General features: G+C 38.8%; 1 protein-coding gene across 3 annotated transcripts in view; it reads left to right on the top strand.

The window, feature by feature from the left end:
- Positions 1-8298: 8298 nt before the first annotated feature.
- The window catches only part of CADM2 (cell adhesion molecule 2), a 1069595-nt gene continuing 1056890 nt past the window's right edge, over positions 8299-21003 (top strand). For all 3 annotated transcript variants that reach the window (XM_025450022.3, XM_025450023.3, XM_025450020.3), the window contains exon 1: positions 8299-8494. In XM_025450022.3, coding sequence (XP_025305807.1) covers positions 8434-8494 — 61 coding nt within the window. In that variant the 5' untranslated portion in view covers positions 8299-8433. The remainder of the gene's footprint in view (positions 8495-21003) is intronic.

Below are 21003 nucleotides of genomic sequence, written 5' to 3'. Positions count from 1 at the left end.
TTCTTCTTTCTTTCTTCTTTCTCTTTCTTTTCTTCTTTCTCTCTCTTTCTCTTTCTCTCTTTCCCTCTTTCTCTCTTTCTCTCTTTCTTTCTTTTTTTCTTCTCCTGAAGAGATTTCAGGAGACCTCTATTTCTCTAGAGATCCTAGACTAATACAGATCTAGTGCCAAGATCAGTGCTGTCTAGTAGGACCTGATGAGATCATGGAAATGTTCTCTGTCTGCATTGTCTAACAGAGTAGTCACCAGTCATAAATTGTTATTGAGGTCTTAAGAGATGATTAGTATGACTAAAATGCTGTTTTAAATTTTATTTTATTTCGGGATGCCTGGGTGGCTCAGGGGTTGGGTGCCTGCCTTCAGCTCAGGTGGTGATGCTGGGATTTAGGATCGAGTCTCGCACGGGGCTCCCTGCGAGGAGCCTGCCTCTCCCTCTGGCTATGTCTCTGCCTCTCTCTATCAGTCTGTGTCTCTCATGAATAAATAAATAAATCTTAAAAAATAATAAATTTTATTTTATTTTAATTAATTTAAATTTAAATAGTCACTATGATTAGCATTTACCTTTTAGACACCACAGCTCTAAGAGGACAACCCATATTTTTATTTTTAATTTTTAGTTTTTTGAAACAATGTATTTTCTAAAGATTATTTATTCATGAGAGACACAGAGAGACAGAGAGGCAGAGACATAGGCAGAGGGAGAGGGAGAAGCAGGCTCCCTGCATGGAACTCAGTGTAGCACTTGATCCTGGATCCTGGGATCATGCCCTAAGCCTAAGGTAGATGCTCAATCTGCTGAGCGTGTCCCTGAAACCATATTTTTATTTATTTATTTATTTATTTTAAGTTTTTTTTTATTTTATTTATTTATGATAGTCAGAGAGAGAGAGAGAGAGAGAGAGAGAGGCAGAGACACACAGGTAGAGGGAGAAGCAGGCTCCATGCACCGGGAGCCCGACGTGGGATTCGATCCCGGGTCTCCAGGATCGCGCCCTGGGCCAAAGGCAGGCGCTAAACCGCTGCGCCACCCAGGGATCCCTGCAACCATATTTTTAAAGCCATGCTATTCCTTTATATATAACTTTCCAGTCTCATTTCCTCTTCTTCTTCTGTCTTTTAGTAATTGATTGTTTTCTACTTCAAGATGCTTTATCATTATTATTTTCTTTATTTTATTAAGTAACAAATTAAATGTTCCCTAGAGATGTAGATCAACGTAGTTGCTTAAACAGTAGAATTATAAAGTAGCTTAATTTATACCCTGGATTCCTCAAGAATCAAGTAACACTATAGAGTTCTTCAGAATTTTTTATTTCTACCATTGAGTCACTAACACAGCTCCTTTTTTTCGGTCAGTCTGGATCAAGAATGGAGTCAGTTGGTTTCCATATTATTAGACTGGCCTGGCTCATTTCATAGAAGAATCATGTAATATTTCTAATAGAAACTACATTAAAGGGATCCCTGGGTGGTGCAGCGGTGTGGCGCCTGCCTTTGGCCCAGGGCGCGATCCTGGAGACTCAGGATCGAATCCCACGTCGGGCTCCCGGTGCATGGAGCCTGCTTCTCCCTCTGCCTGTGTCTCTGCCTCTCTCTCTCTCTGTGACTATCATAAATAAATAAAAATTTAAAAAAAGAAACTACATTAAATACTAGTACAAATAAAAAAGGCTTTCTCAAAACGAGGGTATAAAGAGATGACTGAAAAACAATCAGGTACATTTTAAGAAGTGATTATAGTTATTCCTATCTATATATTTCAAACTGATTGCTGTTGAAAGAATCAGGAATAGTGAACAGTGGTTATATATGGGTAATGGAATCACTAAAGTACTTTCACTGAGTATGTATTTTATTTATTCCTACATAGTTTGTATTTTACCAACTCATATGTACTTATTTTTCTTTCTTTTTAAGTTTGTATTTTTTTAACTGAAGTATAGTTGATATACAATGCTATCCTAGTTTCAGGTATACAACCCTTGATTCAACAATTTTATACATTACACAATGCTTATCACAAAAGTGTAGTCATCTGCTATCTACAAAGTTATTACAATATTATTGAATATATTCTCTATGCTGTATTTTTAATTCCTGTGATTTATTTATTTTATAACTGGATGTTTGTACCTCTTAATCCCCTTCACCTATTGTTTCACCTTTCCCCACCTCCATCCCCCCCAGCAGCCACTAGTTTGTTCTCTGTATTTATGAGCAAACAAACAAACAAACAAACAAATCAGATTCATATGTATTTATTTTTTAAATAAAAATCTAAGTGGGGTTTTTTTATAAGTGCTAAAATTTATTTTGAGTGGTTCTACTTAAGAATGCTTAGATTTATTTATTAAGAAAAAAATGATGCCTCAGAAAAAGACAGAAAGAGGGAAGGCAAGTGAATCAATTTTTATATAATTTAAACCAGAAGATAGTCACCGTTGGATAGATACACTCATTCCTTCAGCAAATATATATTGAGTGATTATTTTGTTTTAGCCCTTTTCTAATTGCTGAAAATCCAGTCAACAAGACAAAGTCCCTTCATTCTTACAGCTAACATTCTAGTTGAGGAGAAAACCAATACACAAGTAAACAAAGAAACTGAATAATATAAGTTCAGGTTTATAAAGGGCATGAAGAAAAATAAAACAAGGTAGATATGTAAAGAGAGACTAGATGAGTTGGGGATGGAGGGGGTAAAGGATTATTAGTAAATGACTCTCAGAGAATGTCACATTTGACAGACTTGTTTATAAAGAAAGGAAATGACTTATATGATGATCTTCAATAAACGTGTCCACGTAGAAAAAACTACATACAAAAGGCATGTGGCAGGTATGAGATTGACTTGAATGAATGTAGAGTAATTTTCTTCAGAGGATTTTTGTTTGTTTATTTTTAAGTAGAGCCATCTTCAGTATCACTGTCCAGGATTTAAGAATTATCTCCATGATATATACCCTGGGTCATTTGTAAAACTATTTATACATTAGCAGCTATTAAACTCCAGGATCAAATGATCTTCTATAAGGTAGAGTGAACATTTTCTTGTTTTAAGGGAAATAGAGGGAAAGGAATTATCCCTCTTGATGTGTTTAAGAAAGTGTGTGATGGTCACATATCATTTAGATTCAATCATTGTAGAGATAAAAGTTATACTCTACAACATCACCAGGTCATTTTTACTCTCTATATTGTGATTTCATATTTTAAAATGATACAATGTATAAGTGTTGGTCATATTACCATTTAGTTTATGTTAAAATACAGGGATAGCTCATCTTGAGATTGTAAATCCTTGAATATCTGTGAATTTCTTTTCAACAATTTTATATACAAGCATTAATATAAGTTGAAATGAATGAATGACATAATAGGTCATAATTCTGACAAAAGACAGTAAATGTTTTGTAAACAGCAAAATGTTTAGTTAAAATTCTTTTAAAGGCAGTTAAAATTGCTTATACACTATTATGTGCATCTTAAATGTAGGTACTATTATATACTGTGTAGTGTATGATATGTATGATATACTATATAGAAAGATTCTTAACATCTCTGCAACAAAGGCACCTGACCTCATATTTAAAATGCTGGTGAGCATGGAGAATGACAATCAATGCTTCCAGTACTCAATAAGCTAATTTTCTTCCACAATGGTCTACATTTTCACCAAGCCATGAAATTTCTTTTTCTAGGTCAATTTACTGCTAGAGTCAGTTTGCTATGAGACTCAATTTAGCATGGATTTTTAGATTTTTAGTCCTGGAGATCAATAATGACTATATATTTAAAGTGTTTAGGTATTCCACTAAAATTTAATATCTTAAAAGAAAAATATAAATATCCTAACTAGCCATGTGAAATCCCAGGAAATGTGTCCATAGTGGTAAAAAGTGACACAGTAATTTTCCCATTCTGATTTCAAAAAATTTTGCCACAATTTAAAGAAAGCAGATTTTCTTGTATTTATCTTTTCAGCTTTATTGAGGTGTGGTTGACAAATAAAATTGTAAGATATTTACAGTGCACACTGTGATAATTTGATACACATATACATTGTGAAAGGATTTCCCTCATCTAGTTAATTATCAAATCCATCACCTTAAAACTGTCAGGAAATTACTTTGCTCCTAGTAGAATAGAAAAGGCATAAACATCGCATCATTATAAATCCCAATTCTTTCAATCTGGTATAGGAACAGTCATAAAGTACAAACTAAGTGCAGTTTTCTCTGTGAAATAGATCTTAAAAGAACTCTAATATCTATGGTAGTAATGTGGGAGTAGAGACATCATCCTATTCTGTGACCGTATAAGCATAGAGGACATCATGTCCAAGGCAAGGAAAATGTACTGTCTTTACATAACTCTTCAAATGAGTATTAAAAAGATGGCTTACATTTAAAGCATTCATTTCTCTAGATGTTAACATTCATTTCAGGAGGGGAGGTGGTGGGGGCTGGGTCAAATGGGTGATGGGGATTAAAGAGTGCACTTGTGATGAGCACGGGTGTTATATGTAAATAATAAATCACTAAATTTTGCACGTGAAACTAATCTTACACTGTGTGTTTACTAACTGCAATTTAAAAAAACTTGAAAAAAATAAAATTCATTTCAAAAGATGAAATTAAATATTGAAAAATATTTTGCCACAAAGTGAAGGGTAATACAATGCTTAATGCTAAAGAAAATAAAGAAAATCTCCCAAATAAGTTTAATATTTTAGACTATTGCATATAGGGATGCATGGATAGATGCCATCTTTTGGCAATTTATGAAATTAATTCATCGTCTAATGATTCATAAGAGGTCAGTTAATTTGCACATTTACTGAGACGCTGATAATATATGTAGATAATAATAGCCTTAAAACTATGAAATGAAGGTATTTAAAGATATTTAATTGCATCTAAGAAATATTTTAAGTTTTTAAGTGACTTTATTCATGCAATGACAGCTTATAACATTTTGACCATTGCCACACTTTAAAATATTTAAAGATCTTACAACCATTAAGCATTCGATATTTTTTAAGTTAATTAATAGACTATTTAGAAGATACAGTATTATATATCCCTTATACTTGAAGATTGTATTATTTATCCAAATGGCCAGAGCTCACATAGTAAGTCTCCTCCCCCACCCCATGCACACACCCCCCCCCCCCCCCCACTGACCCCAGGACTAGAATTAGTGGAAACTTTCTTCCAGTCCCTAACTGGGTATTTGGACTAACAAGAACTCATAATTACATGAAAGTCTATGACTGTCATCACAATCAAACTTGCAACCATTTTAAAATGACCTAATTAATCACTTTTCTCCCCATAGCTTACAAGAAGAGTTACTTCAGTGTTGTTATGACACAGAGATTGTTAGGATTCCTGAAAATAGTAATTTAACAAAAATCCTCTGGGATTTTTAGAGTGTTCTCCATGTCATTGAATACCTACTGGAATTCTCCCTCAGGTTGAGTCTGTGGTAAAGCTGTGTTAAAGAAAGGTGTTTCTCATAGTTCATCTATCTATAAGTCACCCTGGAGTCTTGTCACAATGAAGAATTTCATTCTGTAGGTATGGGGTAGGGCCTGAGATTCTGCAGTTCTGGGTTCCCAGGTGTTGGTGGTGATGCTGGTCTGAGGATCATCTACTTATAGTAAACCTATAGACTATTTCAGCATAGAAATCCTCATTTCTGAGATAGTTATCAACAAGAAAAAACCCACAAATTGCTTGTGAGTATTAATAACAAATTCTGAGATACTCATTCATGTTTGGTTGGGCATTTTCTTGAATATAGCAATCCTAGGAGTATTGAATTTTGTTTGTTTATCTCACTAAGACTGTAGAAGTCACCAAATGCATCTCCTGCATATTGTGATTGAAGAAATTGAGGGTCAGGAAAGTTAACTACATGCCCAAGGTGGTACAGCTAGCAGTAGGACATGTACTAGACCATAGGAACTCTGATTACCATTTCAATAAAGAAATCCTAACTTTTTTGGCATTTCCATTTTTTTAATATTCTCCCTGACACAAAACCTAAGCATGAGTCAATAATGATTAGAGTTTCACCTTTTGATGCTCACAATAGTTCAAATGATAGCAGTATCCTTGGACTTACTGACTTTCCTAACAGCTAAAACTCACAGTAGGCAACTATCTCTTACAATAATAAGAGTATTCACACAACCTCTTTCTTCTAGAGTCCACTTGCAGTTTTATTATGGACATTTTCCTTCTTAATTTTGAGAACCTGGGGAGAAAGGTGGACAGAGAAATGAATGGGTCATTAGTTAAAAGGCAAGGGTTGAATTTGTAAAAGGTTGTGGCAAAGTAAGCAACAAATGGGAAAGAGCGAAGGGCATCAATATTGATTGTGCCTCTCATCTTTCCCTCTGTCTTCTTGCTTGCAGGCTTCCATTATGCAGTCTCTCAAACAAAGCAGACTTTATTTATGGTGTGACTGATATAACACTACTGAACTAGTCCATCATCTGCTAATTTGGTTCAATTAAAAACTGGTCATAGGGAAAAGCCTGGGAATTAAACTCATTTGGAAACACAACTTCTGATTTATTTGTGTCCTGCTCATTTATAGCTTATCTTCTAAAGGATACTTTTCAGGATGCTGATTTATAGAGGTGGTTTTTTTCCAGATTTCTAAGTTCCTTTCCACGGCCACTTTTGGATGAGTCTCTGAAGAAAGTACATTTATGTTTTTTTCTCCCTTAAAGCTATTATTAAAGCCTTTATAGAGGATCACCTAAGATTTCCTCCAATCCCGAATTAGAAAAATCCCACTAAACAGCTAGAGCCACCATTTATAAAGCACTTACACATTGCTTGACCCTGAACTGACATATTTGTATCCTCACTAATCCTTACAACTCTAAAAGCTAAGTACTATTACTATCTACGCTTTGCATTTGAGGAGGCTTCCACTTAAACATTCATTAAAATCATCAAACGTTATGCAGCGAGAAGTGACAGCTATGGGATTTGGACTGGGTACGCCTGATCGCAGTACTGACCAATATTGTCACTCACTAGGCTCTACTGATATTTATACCTAGACTGTGTCAAAATCCTGAAAAACAACAATTTCATCTATCTGCTCCACCCTTAACTTCTCCTCCTCTGCCACACAAGTCCCTGCAGGCAGGTAGGTGTGCCGCTCCCTATACTTAGCCTCTCCCACGCCCCTGCCATCTTTCCCTTTTGCTGCTGAGAGCGTTAGAGGATGCTACTGCAGCTGGTGAGTGGGCAGGTGCAGCCACCATCTGCTCTAGGAGCCCAAATGCGCACAAGAACTTCGCACCCAGGACCTGGCCCAGGCACCGCAGATCCCAGAATCTGCTGGGGACATGGCTAACCCCGCCCCCTCGCGGTGGCGATTGGCTGAACCATTCCTGAGGGCAAGGCGCGGTCAGTGAGGGCGGTGTCTCCTCCGTCGGGGTGGGGCGAGACGTCGCCAGGGAGGTGAGACCCGGGGGAGGGGGTGTGAACGGGGCTTCGGTTCCTCCTGCCCGAAGGGTCCTTGAGAAGCCTGTTTGTTTTTCCCGGCGTTTGTCTCCACCCATCCCCTCCTCTCATTGGCCAGGCCCGGGAGGCGGGTGCGCTCCCATTGGCCGGGGGGCGGTGTCTGTCCCTGGCCAGGGTGGGGGCGGGGCCTCCGCCGCGCTGAGCTTGCCCTTGTGTCTGGTGCTCTGTAGAGCTGCCGCCGCCGCCGCCGCCGCCGCCGCCGCCGCCGCCGCCGCCGCCGCCGCCGCCGCCGCCGCCGCCGCCGCCGCCGCCGCCGCCGCCGCCGCCGCCGCCCCCGCCGCCGCCGCCGCGGGTGCCTCTGCTGCTGCTGCTGCTGCTGCTGCTGCAGCTCGAGCATCCGGGAGCCGCCGCCGCCGCCGCCGCCGCCGCCAGCGCCGCTTCCACCGCTGCCACCTCCCCTCCCAGGACCCCGAGACACCCTGAGCGCGAGCGGCGGCCGCTGCTTGCCTGCGCCCCCCTGCCCCCGCCCTCCCTCCGCGACCTGCCCACTCCCGCAGCCCTCGCCTGCACCTTCCCCGACACCCCGGCGTCCCTGCACCACCTGCTCGGGCAGCCCCCGCGGGCTCTGGGACTTGCGGTGCGAGCCGAGAGGAGGCAGGCTCCGAACCCGCGCCTGCCTGACGGGCTGTCGCGGCTGCACCACCGGCAGGAGGAGGAGAAGAAACTCTTTCGCCCACCGAAACCCCATTCTGCGGGTGCTTCGCAGCTGCCGCTTCTGCTGCCTCCAATCCGGGTCCGAGGGTTCGAACACCGCAGCGGCGGGCGCCGAGGGTCCAGCAGGCGCCAGGAGGACGCCGGCGGAGCCCTGCACTCTGGTGTCCCACTCACCAGCATCTTGCCGCCCCCCTCGTTCCTTCCCAGCCCTTTAGAGAAGGGACCATGATCTGGAAACGCAGCGCCGTCCTCCGCTTCTACAGCGTCTGCGGGCTCCTGCTACAAGGTAATCCCCGCCCCGCCGCGGGGAGCATCAACTTCACGCCCATTCCCCAGCATCCCCACTCCACCCCATATTTCCACTCTTCCCCTTCCAGTCCCCCAGTCCCCGGCGATTTCCACCCCCTCCCCCTACTCCCCGGTGCGGCAGGGGGCAGTGGCCGTTCGCTCCAGCCCCTCGAGTCTCTGGCGCTGGCTCAGCCTCGCTCTCCCAGCAGGCAGCCCCGTGCGCGGCACCTTTCGCCTTTTCATTCACCTGAGCTTCCCACATCTCTCACTCTCCGTCCCCGCCAGCAACACCCCCCGCACACACCTCCCACGCCTTTTGGCTGGCAACTTGTGCCTTCTCTGAACATTGTACCCTCCCACCCCCCCCCCCCGCCACCTCCCACATCACGCTCCTGATCGACCCTCTCCATCCTTGTCATCGCTCTAACCTCCCCCTTTCGGGTCGCCTTTCTCTTTTCTCTTCTTCCCACCATCATCATATCCGTGTATCTTTAAAAAGTGAGTGAGAGCCTGGGAGCGAGCTACCGAGACGGCGAGAACAGCAGCAGCGGCAGCACCGTGTGCATTGCAATAGCATCCCCGGGGGGGATATGTGTTGTGAGACGTGTCATTCACCTGAGAAGAGAGAGGAGACTGTCTGGGATTTAAAAGAGAGAGCGAGAGAAAGAAAGAAAGAAAGAAAGAAAAGAAAAAGGAAAAGGGGGTAAAGAGAGAAAGAATAAATCAAGAAATAAAAAAGGGAAAGAGGAAGGGAAAAATCAAAAGACTCAAAGCTACTTTATCAACAAGCCTGTTTTTTAAAATTGATCAGCCTGTGTGGTTTTCTTTTCTTTTCTTTTTCTTTTTCTTTTTTCTTTTTTCCTTTAAGCAAAGAAATATATGCACCTAAGCAGTTACTTTACTGCTAAGGGATTTTCGCTTGGATTCCCTACCTCTCTATTCGCTCTGCTCTCTGCCGCTTCTTTTCGTAATTAATATTATCCTTTCACGTGAAATGTAAGAACCCCTGCGACCGCAGTGGAGGGAAACCGCACAAAACGCTGTTATTATGCAAATCACTGGGTTTGGATGCAGAGCGGCTAGGGAACTGGGGTGCACTTTTCCTCAGATCCTCTCTTTTGCAGGAGGAGGAGGGGGACCCTGTGGAATGGGAGGACGACGCTGGTTATGAAATGAATGGCAATGTATGGAGTAGGAGTGCATGGGCAGAGCACACTTTGGGTGGTGGTGAGGCAGAGGCGGCATGCTAGGGCTGGGTGGGCTGCGGCCGGCAGGCGGAAAATTGTTGCTTTTAAGAGAGGAGTAATGTAGGGAAGCGGCTTGAGTGAGATACAGGAAGGATGGATGTGAAACGATGGACTATAGGATTTTTAAAGCTAGGTGACTCTTGATTTCTTGCTAAATCTTTGCCCACCTCTAACCCCTCTGTCGTCATTTCTGTAGTTGTGGGAAAGATAAGTTGATCAAATTTATTTGTCCCTTGATAAAAGGAATCTGGAAGTAAGACACAAGTAGACCGCAGGCGTGCAAAACCCAATTGGCCTTTGGAGGATTTAAATGAGGTCAATGAACCATCTTTCAGCAAGTTCTTGGAATGCATCCTGCCTCCTATCCTCCAGGATATAGACTGGGATGTATTTTATTTATGCATATTTATGATGTGAAGGAAAACACAGTGGACAGAATTTTTCTGAATTAACTAACTGACCTTGCAGAGATATTTCTTACCATCTTTTTTGTGTTTTGTGTTAAATGTAAATTTCAGATATGTCATGTGCCAGCATCCCCGAGAAAGCCGACAGCCTTCTTCCTGCTTACGCTGCCTCGTCCCATTTCCCACCGTTCACACTCCCACCCTCTCACAAGTACCCCGGGAGGCTGACACATCACTTGGGTTTCTAATCCATGCTGAAACGTGTTCCTAGATACCCTATTTCACCTCTCAGTAACTTGCATTTCTCAGCTCTGCGTGTGTGTGTGTGTGTGTGCGCGCGTGCGCGTGCGCGTGCACGCGCGTGCGCGCGCGCTCTACGCCGGGTAGTGGGAGTGTGATGTGGGGAAATCAGTTAATTTGGTGATTGCGATGAAAATTCGACACCGCTGGATGTGTTTTCCCTGCCAATCTGTGCGTGCTGGCCCCGGCACGTCATTGCACACACTGCTGGGCTGGTGTGAGATTATTTATTATAGAGCATGTGGGCAGTGGACTGCGCTTGGGGGTCGCCTCCTCTGCCTTCAACATTTCCCATGAATTGTCTATTCACTGCACTGCAAAATAACTGTCTGCTGGTGTCTCATTCTCTCAGCCTGGAGGAGGATTTACTCTCTCTCTACCCGGAGAGATTCCATCAGCTGCCTTCTCTTTTATTAAGAACATGGGTCTCTTTTATTAAGTACGTAAACCAATTATTTAAAAAGTGCTGCTTTTCACAGCGGATTAGAGGTGGTGGTGGAAGGGGTGTGGGCATGCCAGAGAAAATGCACCACTGCAACCCACAGCAGCACCAGCATCAGGTCCAAATATATAAATAAATAAGCGTCCTCTACAGCAACCAGGGAGAAAGCGCCAGCCCAACAAGGTCTGTGTACTTATGAGCATCTTAGATCAGGCCATGTTAATACACCAAAGGAGAGAAGAGGATTTAAAAGGAAAAAAAAAAAAAAAAACTAGAGGGGGGAGGGGGTGCAAAGCACCATTGGATTGTCTTCTCATGTTTATGGCTGCCTCACATTTATCAAACACTGCTCCACAGACACATCGCACTTTGTTGATATTGTCAGTTCCTGCTCAAACAAATTGCTCATGCCTTCCTTGTTTTACTCTTGGCCAAAAACATTGCTTCAGGGTTGAGGTTTATGTTTTCTCCCACCATCCTACACTTTTATTAGGACTTGGTTAGGTTGTAAAATGAAAAGCTTTATTTCCTGGACACAGATTAAATACTTAGCAGGTCTTTCCTTTCTATGTGCAGAGAAAGAAGGGTGGCGGCGGAACTAGTGAGCAACTAACTGATTTTGGCTAGAGGGAGTCTGTTCTGCCTGCTGGTAGTTATGACTAGGCAAATGCTATAGGCAGTCTACAGCTTCTTATTTTTAGCTTTATCGGAACTATGGTGGTATTCTGTGACTTAAGTAATAGTGATCAGTTAATTTAGCTTTTCTATTATTATCCCCTTTCTTGCACTATGCCTTATTTTAGACAAGAAGACTCATTTGAACATATCTTCTCTGTGTTTTACATTGTCACCAATATTTTACTCTTTCTGGGAAGCAAAATCAACCTTTTGGCTTGTTAATATGTAAAGTTAATGAGCCAGTGGTGAGAATCAAGTCAATGATAAAATAAGTTAAAAAAAATAGTATTATTCTAAAAATCTACCATTTTGTCTTCAGTGGATTCTTAGGAAATGAAAATGAATCATTAGAAGGAAATAAATATGTTTCTGACCAAAGCACAACTCGGAATGTAGGCTACTTAGATAACAAAATTTGCTTCTGTGTTAGTTTATGGGGCATCCTTTCTTATTTTCCTCCATCATAGGCAGGGGAAAAATCTGGAATGAGGGTACAGAACAGTTTAGAGAAATGAATTTCTTTAGAAGGAGGTGTGCAAAAGCTTGCCACCTGTAACTGAAACCTCTCTTGGTTACAGAGCAGATCCAGTTCAATTGCTAACCCTGGCTGAAGCTGTATCCCCTTTCCATGCCTGAGGGGGCACTGCAAAGATGGAGACTGTCTTGTTTAGCACAAGAAAACGGTCCTAGAAAGGGCAAAGAAGAAAGGACAAAATATAACCAGAAAATAGACATACATAGAGATTTTGTTGAGAACTTTGTTTCCTTTTTAGAGTTAGTCTTACAGAAAAACACATCCAACACAAATACTGGGATTTTAGGGTTTGGTTTTGTCTTGTTTTATTTTCCATGAGATATTTTGATAAATGATCTGTTATTTTAGAAAGACTTTCAAATTGAAGGTCAATTGGACATGCATAGTACTTGCCTCAGTGAATACACTAAACATAAACTTCCCCTTACATTTTTAGAAAGTATATTATAAAGTACAAAATACACCTACATACACTTAAATAAATACTGATAACTTAATGCTTCTTAAAAGCCTATCTCTCCCATTCATTTCCTTCTATTTGTAATAGCCTTAGTCTTGTTGAGCTCATTTCTTATGTTGAATGCAAGAACCGTATTCCTCCCTTTCTTGATTAACAACTGAACCTTTAAAGAGTAGAATCCGTACATAAGAGCCAAAGACTATGATTTAAATGGTCAAACCCCAGACACTTAGTAATTAGGAAAATCTCCCTGCAAACATGGGGAGTCTCTGGGCAGATTTTCTATCAAGATATGGAAACTTACTTCATTGTCTTCACCATTTCTACAACTATTAGAACTGTGGGAGCATAACATGACCAAAGTAAGCATTGATTGAGAGGCCTCTTTCTGCTTTCTCCCCTGGAAGATCAGATACTTGAGAACTATTTGCCCCACATTGAAATAGTGAGATGCCATTTTTTTAATGAAAAAAATTACTTTAATTACTTAAGGAACAAATGGAAGTATAAAAATGCTGGAAGAAATGTGAGTCATGCATTTTAAAGTGACCTAAAATCAATATCAGATAATATTAATTTTCTTTTTAAAATGAGAAATCTATGGGGTATCAGATGATTGAGACAAGTAAGGTTTATTTATTATGAAGGATTTGGGGTACATTAATAATATAAATAGACCTATCCTATTGATGTTTTATTTGATAACATTGATGTGCGTTCCACGAGATTTATTGAGAAGGCGTCCTCATTTTAATAGGCTCGTTTAACAACCTTGGCAAAATCACCCAATGTGTAACAGCTGGCTGAGTAGGCTGAGGAAGTGGTGAGAAATCACAAACTGAGGAAGCCAAACTCAAAAGCTGAAGTTAGAGTTCTTTGTGGAATTGGCAGGTATTGGTTTTTTGATCCTCCTGGAACAGCTCTAGTGCCCAATGACTACTAAACTTAAGCTTCCTGAGGGCAAGCCCTGAGCCTTTGTTATCTGTGCAATCTTCTTATTCTCAATTCAGTAGATACATAATAAATAGTGTTGGCATGAATAGGTATGTCCTAATGGAATTAAATAGCTGCATCTCTTCATAATATGTCAGCACTTAAACTTTGCTAAGTGATGCCACAAGAGTTAAACATTTTGTAGGCTGTATTGGTTTAGGAAACAGTTTTCCTGTAGAAAAGTAGATAGCAATGGCTGTTGATATGCATTTTTAAATGAATACAATCTGATCAGTTGTTCTTGCCATGGCATTTTCCTCCCCATTTTTAAATTTTTTCCTTGATTAAAAATCACCAGTATTCTGCATTAGATCAGATCACCAATTCATTTCATGAAAAATGGAAGGGCATGATTATAATTTACTGATTTAACCTAAAAATATTTAAAAAGACAAGTTCATTGCCAACATTTTATTTGAAAATGTCAAGCGTTTTTGGAGTGCAGTTCTGTAGTATCAAAGAAAGGCATCTTCTGCAAATTCCTCTTGTAAAGAGGTGGGTGAGGATTAACCTAGAGCTTGTGGCAGCTGAAGCCCCCTGCTGTGTGATGATGCAAATGGCATCTCAGGCCTAATGTGCTCTGCAGCGGCAGGCGAACACACAGGAAAGCAGTCATGTGGCATGAGCGAAATGGGAAGTCTTTTCAGAGCTTGTGGTAGACATGAACCATCCTTCAGTTTTTTATAACCAGAAATAACCCAGAGAGTATTTCTAATCATGTGAGCTGAAGACAAAGCATAAGAAAGAATGAGTGCATATTTTGTTTGGAGATTAATGTAGTAAATAAATCCTAATAAAATTATCAGTGCTCTCACCAGATACATGGTGAATACTTTATTTTCTTGCAAACTATCAGAGACACAGGCCAGTTTCATGAAGACAAATAGCAAAGTTAAAAATAGGATTTCTATGCAGTTGTTTACATGTATTGGACCTTATAAATATTGGGCTAGGAAATATTGTTAAATCCTCTTTTAGTGAGTAAGGAGTCAGTCCTTTGTTGTTGTTGTGAGGTTTTATTGCTTATTATTATTGTTATTATAGCATCTCTTATATTATGAGAATATAGTAGTTTTAAAAGAAATAGACATTAACTGTTCAATGTGTATTCCTGCAGTTAAGCATTGTGAAGTGGAATTTCTGTTAACATCAAATCAGTAGAGAAATTTCCTCTGTGAAAGGTATTATTTATCACAGGCAAAAGCATTAAATAGGTCCCTTAATAAAAGTAATAGTTCTGGACCAATTGTTACAGGCAGCCTATAAGGGAACCATTTCAGATAACAGAAACTAATGTAGCTTTGTTTATTTTTATTCCATTTGCTAGAGAAAAAAATAATTGCACATACTATGCATATTGATCTTTACTTAAGAAATGAGCCCAGTTGGTTCTGTTAATGTGCTCAGTGGGTTTCTTTAAACAGATATGAAATAGTTATCATTTTAGAAGTATGTAGTATGTATAAAAATTATAAAAATAAATATTCTGCTTAATTAGGTATCAGTTAAATATTAATGTCAAAATCAGAGATGTAATTGTTGAAAAAGGAATATCCCTCAATCATTTGCTCTCTCCATACACATATATACAAGTTTAAAGTATACAGTTATTTTTTAGAACTGAAAGGTACCTTTATAATTTGGGAGCTGTCAGGGATGGGATGTGATGTGAGGAAAAGGCAAGAGTTTGTTTTCTTTGCACTCAGTTATTTTCTCTTACCCTTTTTATGAGGGTTAAAAAGTATATTTTTGAATAAATTTTCTTAGGCTTTAACAATGATTAGGATTTCCCCTTAAAAACACACAAGCAAGATATACAGTTTCTGAATTTGTGATAGAGCTGAGCATCTATTCTGAATCTTCTTTTGTGCTTATGAAACTAAGTAATGAGACCCTTCCACTACATGAATAGACACAGGGCTGAAGTTGTAAAGGGATCTGCCTTAGAGAGGGCTGGCTACTAATTATTTACATTCTATTTTAGAGGTCTTTGAAGTAAATATTAAGACAGTCATTATTCATCATTTGATATAACTCTTTCTAAGTCAGCAAATAGTTTTTACTTGAATCTTTAAATTATCTTTCAGCCACTTGGATGCTGAACGGGAAGCTCCAATTTAGTCATAAACAGTTATTCTGGGGGCTAGATGCAGAGGTCATTAGAGATTAGAAAATAAAAATAAGGAATCATTTGCTTTGAGAAATAAGAAATCTTAGAGCTAAGTATGATCAAGTAGTGCAAATCACTTCACATTAAGAAAGCAACAGTTCTTATTGGTCAAATTGATCCCCTAACAATTTTATGTTTTTGATGATGGCTTATTTACAGTAACGGTGCACTCATTGTTTATCTAAAGTCATCTTTGGGAATAGAGCAAGAAAGCACCTTTCCTGACAAGGATGTGCTGCCAACTGTTAAGTGTATAGCTGTTATATTGATTCAGTATGATTTATAAAAAACAATTAATTTGTTCTTATAGAGAAATATTTTTGGCTTCTTTGTTAAAAGTGTTTGCCTTTAAAAATGCAAGTGACTCCCTTAAGGTTTACTTAAACATCCAAACTCAAATTTATAGTGTGTAAAATACATTTTTACTCTCTTAATGAATTCATATTTTGCGTTAGCTTGCCCTCTATCCCCTCTGGGGGAAAATGCCCATGACACCTACATATCTTCCATTCATTCTCATACCTTATATGCCCCCTACTTTCCAATCTTAAGTAGTAGATTTAGGTTGAAATGAGAGATGGTTAGAATATTTGTATTAAAAAGCAAACAAAAAATATACAATAAGCTTGTCTAATTGTCACTCCTTTACTGCTCTCTATTTTCTATTTTGGAGTCTGAGTAACATAGTAACTCAGCTTCCTTTGCACTGTCCAGGAATATAATATCCCCCCAGTCCCGACCATGCTCCTAACCTGAAAGACCTATTAAAAGTAATTAATGAGGAATGAAGAGTGGTTCAAGAAAGGGAGATTTGCTAAAGCCTATGTGCTGAATACGTACAGTTTGGGTGATTTTCCTTTTGACCTCCACAACGCATACCCCAATGTTTTAGCAAGGATAAAACACATATAATGTGCTTTTACTTGTTTTTGTTACTGCTATTATTGCGTTTTGTGAGAGTTCAACCTCCTTACTTTCATAATAAAATGGCAAAAAGGAGAGGCAAGGAATGTGAGTCAGCCAGCCAAACACACACAGAAACGCCTGGCAAAGCTGACTAAATTAGCATATGCTAGGGTGAGTATTTCCCTCTGTTGTTACATAATCCCTTTCTAATACGAAATCGGTTCTCATACTTAACCCTTTCAGGAGGGTTGACATTCTCCCACTGTTATATTTTTATTTTGTATTATTTATTTTCTCATGAATTGTGTAAATCATCTATTGAGGGGCTTTTATGTCAAATTCTTCCCCCCCTTCAGTGTTTCTGTATACAAATGTTCCATTCTGTGCCCAACTTCAGGATTCAAGAATCAACTTTTCTATAGCTTTCACTGAGAGGATCTAATTAGCATTTTGGGCTCTCTTTACTCATGTGCAGCTTTCTTTAGAAAATGTATTAGTTCTATGAGGTTCCCCTAAGGATTCATAATACTCTAGTTTGTTACATGTACTGTGATATTCAGTGTGCCTTAATTATGCACGTGGCCTCATTTCAAAGCCTTTTCAAGGATCATGTGGGGTAGAACAGGGGTCTGGCTGTAAGTTCACTGTCATGTATTAATGTGTAGGTGGTATTCAGAGAAGGATGTTTCTGAAGGCAATTATATATCTATGACTCCAGTATAGCAAGCAGTTACATTCTACACTTACTAGTTACCCTGCCAAGGCAGAATGAAATTCACCATTGTGATACATAATACAGTATCTGTTATTTCTAAATAGTTCTTTGGCCTGGGAATGAAATAAAATAATGAGTGAAAATGTGTATCCCTTATCTTGAATAGGGATTGTTCCTTTCACTCTCTCAAAACAAGAATCAAAAATTGTTCCTAAATCAATACTCTATTCCATAACTAGTCCATTAACACATTTGCTGTGGTAGGATCTTGAAGTTACGCTGGTTATTATTTGAGGCTATAGATTTTTAGATAGTATTAATTGCCTGCAACTGCATGGGCTGCCAAATGTCAGTGCACTGTCAAATCTGAGACATGATTTTTTTTCGATTTTTGTTTTGGATGCAATTTGGACAACTGTGAAAGTATATAGGGACATGAACCCAACAGAGGGAGAGAAGGAGAGAGAGAGAAAGAAAGACAGATGTTTTTTAAATAAGGACTTCATTTGTGGAGGGATGGTTATAAGAATTGGCTCATTTAGTACATGTCACCATTTATATGGAGGATATTTTCCTGCATTGCACGAGTTTGAGGGCATACTTACCTTAATTGTACCTTTTGACTTGCATTGGCCTATGTATCATATCATCAGAAAACTTGAGTTTGATTTGTAAGTACACTTTTTTCTTTTATTTATGGCTATTGCAATAAAAAGCATTTTGTATATACTAACTTTGATATATACTAACAATTTTAACCAATTTTTGTTTTGTTATTTTACAACTGCAAATTTGAAGCCACATTATTATTAATGATAGTTTAAAAAAATACTGGTCTCCAGTAACTCACTGGAGTTTTTTATTAAGAAAAATTTTGACCAACATCTGATGTGTTTAAGTAGACAAAAGAATGCCATCTGCCCTTGATATTTGAAACATTTTATTTTGTCTATGCTATGATCTATATAACCCTTTTGTGTATTTTTATTACAGTATTTTGAATGTTTGGTATTTATCTGTCTGTTTGTTCTACTGGATTATAAACCCATAAAGTACAGGGTCTTATTCTTCATTTTATTTCAAGTGGTTAATCTAAGGTCTGGTCTGTGTCTTTTTTTTTTTTTTTTTTTTTTAATGTTTTCATTCTACTGATTGATTAGTTCTCTTCCAATCCATTTAATCCTGACACATCTCTTTAATTGGATCCAAATAATATTTAAGTATTTATGTTATAACTGCCAAAGTGCCAATACACTATTCTGAATAGAATAAATATTTGCAATGAATGTTTATTCATATTTAAGGTACAGAGAGAGTACAAAAAAAAATGGCTACTAAGAAACACAAACAATTCTGAATAATGACATACTTCACAAAAATATGAGACCATTGCTTTCAATTAGGGCAAGCAATTCGAATTTGCACTGAAAACATTCATCTCATGGCTTTGAATCTCCCTGATTTCTCCGGGCATCATAACCCCTCGTCTTTTTTTTTTTTTTTTTTTTTTTTTAGTTATTAAAGATTTCTATCTGTAGCCCTCCAAATATTCCTGATGATGGCTTTAGGTAAACATGAAACCAAATCATCTTACTGTTCTACTTAGAGTAGCCAGTATTTCTGGATAAATGTATGAACAAAGAGGAATTACAAACTGACCTTGATCTGCCAGATTATCAGTGGGGACTGACCTGCTTTTGTTATTGCCAAAGCTGTGGGGTAGATGTTCTGGGAGTCGTCTCTGAAGTATGGATTCAGGGTGCATTTCACTTAATTTGACTTGGGAAGATTACATCCATTTTATTTGAAAGGCCTTTTAAAGAAAATCCTAAATATTGTGGGGTTTTTCTTGATACTTAGTCATACTTCTGCAATTGAAGACACATGTTTGCTGTGGTTGAATTTGATTTATTTCCCTTTTAGCATTTTGAAAGACCGTGGGTGGTAGGATGGGAATATTAACTGCTTTTTGAAGAGAATTTAAATATAGTTACTGGGAGCTGAACACCAAGGGAAAAAAGACTTTCTATAATTCGTAGTGACTTTAATGCCACATAAAGTGTTTTAAGAATGCTTTTTCTTAAAAGTCCCAGTGAAATATAGCTTTTCTTTAAAGTCATAGAGTTTTTCTTCAAATTTAGAAAATCAATTTCTTGATATCTTTTGGATTTTTAACTGTTTCATGACTTTGGGCATCTGAAAAGGTATTATTGACTAGGCTAACTTAAGATTTACCTGACGGAAGGTGCTGAAATCACTCTATCATCGTTGTGTAGAAATGCACATTCAGTAAATAAATATCCCAAGCAGATTAAACTAGTTCAATTTATTAAATGTTGTTACCACTTTATGGAGTTGATATTAAGAATTATATTCACCCATAGCTGCTGTACTTAGAATCTTCTTTATGTTAAACTGTGACTGTCAATGTGATGCAACAGCTGCAGAATAACCTTCTAATGTGGCTTCGGTTCGGCCCTTACTGACTGACTTTACAGAGCCTAGGGAATAAACAGGAAGGTAGTTTCAGAAGCAGTTTTTGTTGACTGTTTCCCTGTTTTGGTGAAAAAATATTATAATATGTTACTGAATTTTTATTATATAGAGAATATTCTTGTAAATCCATTTTTAGAAGTGACATAATTTTTTAATGTGTAACCACTTAATATCTGAAACACTGAAAATGTGAGGAAGAGTTATACCTTTTTATTTCTCAACAGTTTTAGTCATAATGACCCACTCAGAAAGTGAATTTTTAATTTGATAGAAGGAAAGCATTTCAGGCCAAAGTTTTTGTCCAGAGTCACCAAATTAAAAACAATATCCGTTATATTCTTCAAAAGAATACTGCACAATGTCTTTATGGAAAGATCTGATGCTAACTAGCATGAAAATGAAGTGTGTTCAGTAAAAATTATATATTTTAATATATAAAGTTATATATCTAGTTTTAATACAAAAAAACATACCTTGGGATCCCTGGGTGGCGCAGCGGTTTAGCGCCTGCCTTTGGCCCAGGGTGCGATCCTGGCGACCGGGGATCGAATCCCACGTCGGGCTCCCGGTGCATGGAGCCTGTTTCTCCCTCTGCCTATGTCTCTGCCTCCCTCTCTCTCTCTCTTTCTGTGTGACTATCATAAAAAAATAAAAAAATAAAAAAAATAAAAAACATATCTTTAAAAGGCCAAGTAAAATTTACATATGATAGTTTCATGCCCATTGGCCTGCATTTTTTTCTTTAAACATAGAAATGCTATGGATGAGGTAAGACTAATGGTATCTTGAAACTTCAATCCTCCCTATCCTTTCACTTCTGTGGAATAGCTAAGATGAAGGTATTGATACAGGGATAAGTTCATAGTTTCTTAGAGATCTAGTAGAGTTCAGTAAGGTCAGATTTACTTTAAATCTTCACTTCGCTTTACCGAATTTTATTGGCTATACAAGTACAGACGACCAACAAAGCAGAACAGATTATCCTTGAAGGACAGGACAGCCTGAAAGTGTATTTTGTAATACAACAACTTTGTTTGATGGATGGGTGTGGACAAGTTGGGAAGACAGTCTTTTTATCATTTAATGATGGTCTTATTACAAGCCAATAGTAAACTTGATCAGGTGTTAGGGATATTTCCTCCGAAACTTTCATATCAT

The sequence above is a fragment of the Canis lupus genome, chromosome 31, assembly GCF_003254725.2.
Source record: "Canis lupus dingo isolate Sandy chromosome 31, ASM325472v2, whole genome shotgun sequence".
Lineage (NCBI taxonomy): Eukaryota > Metazoa > Chordata > Mammalia > Carnivora > Canidae > Canis > Canis lupus.
The sequence above is the reverse complement of the archived record's forward strand: the minus strand, read 5'-3'. Positions and strand labels throughout refer to the sequence as shown.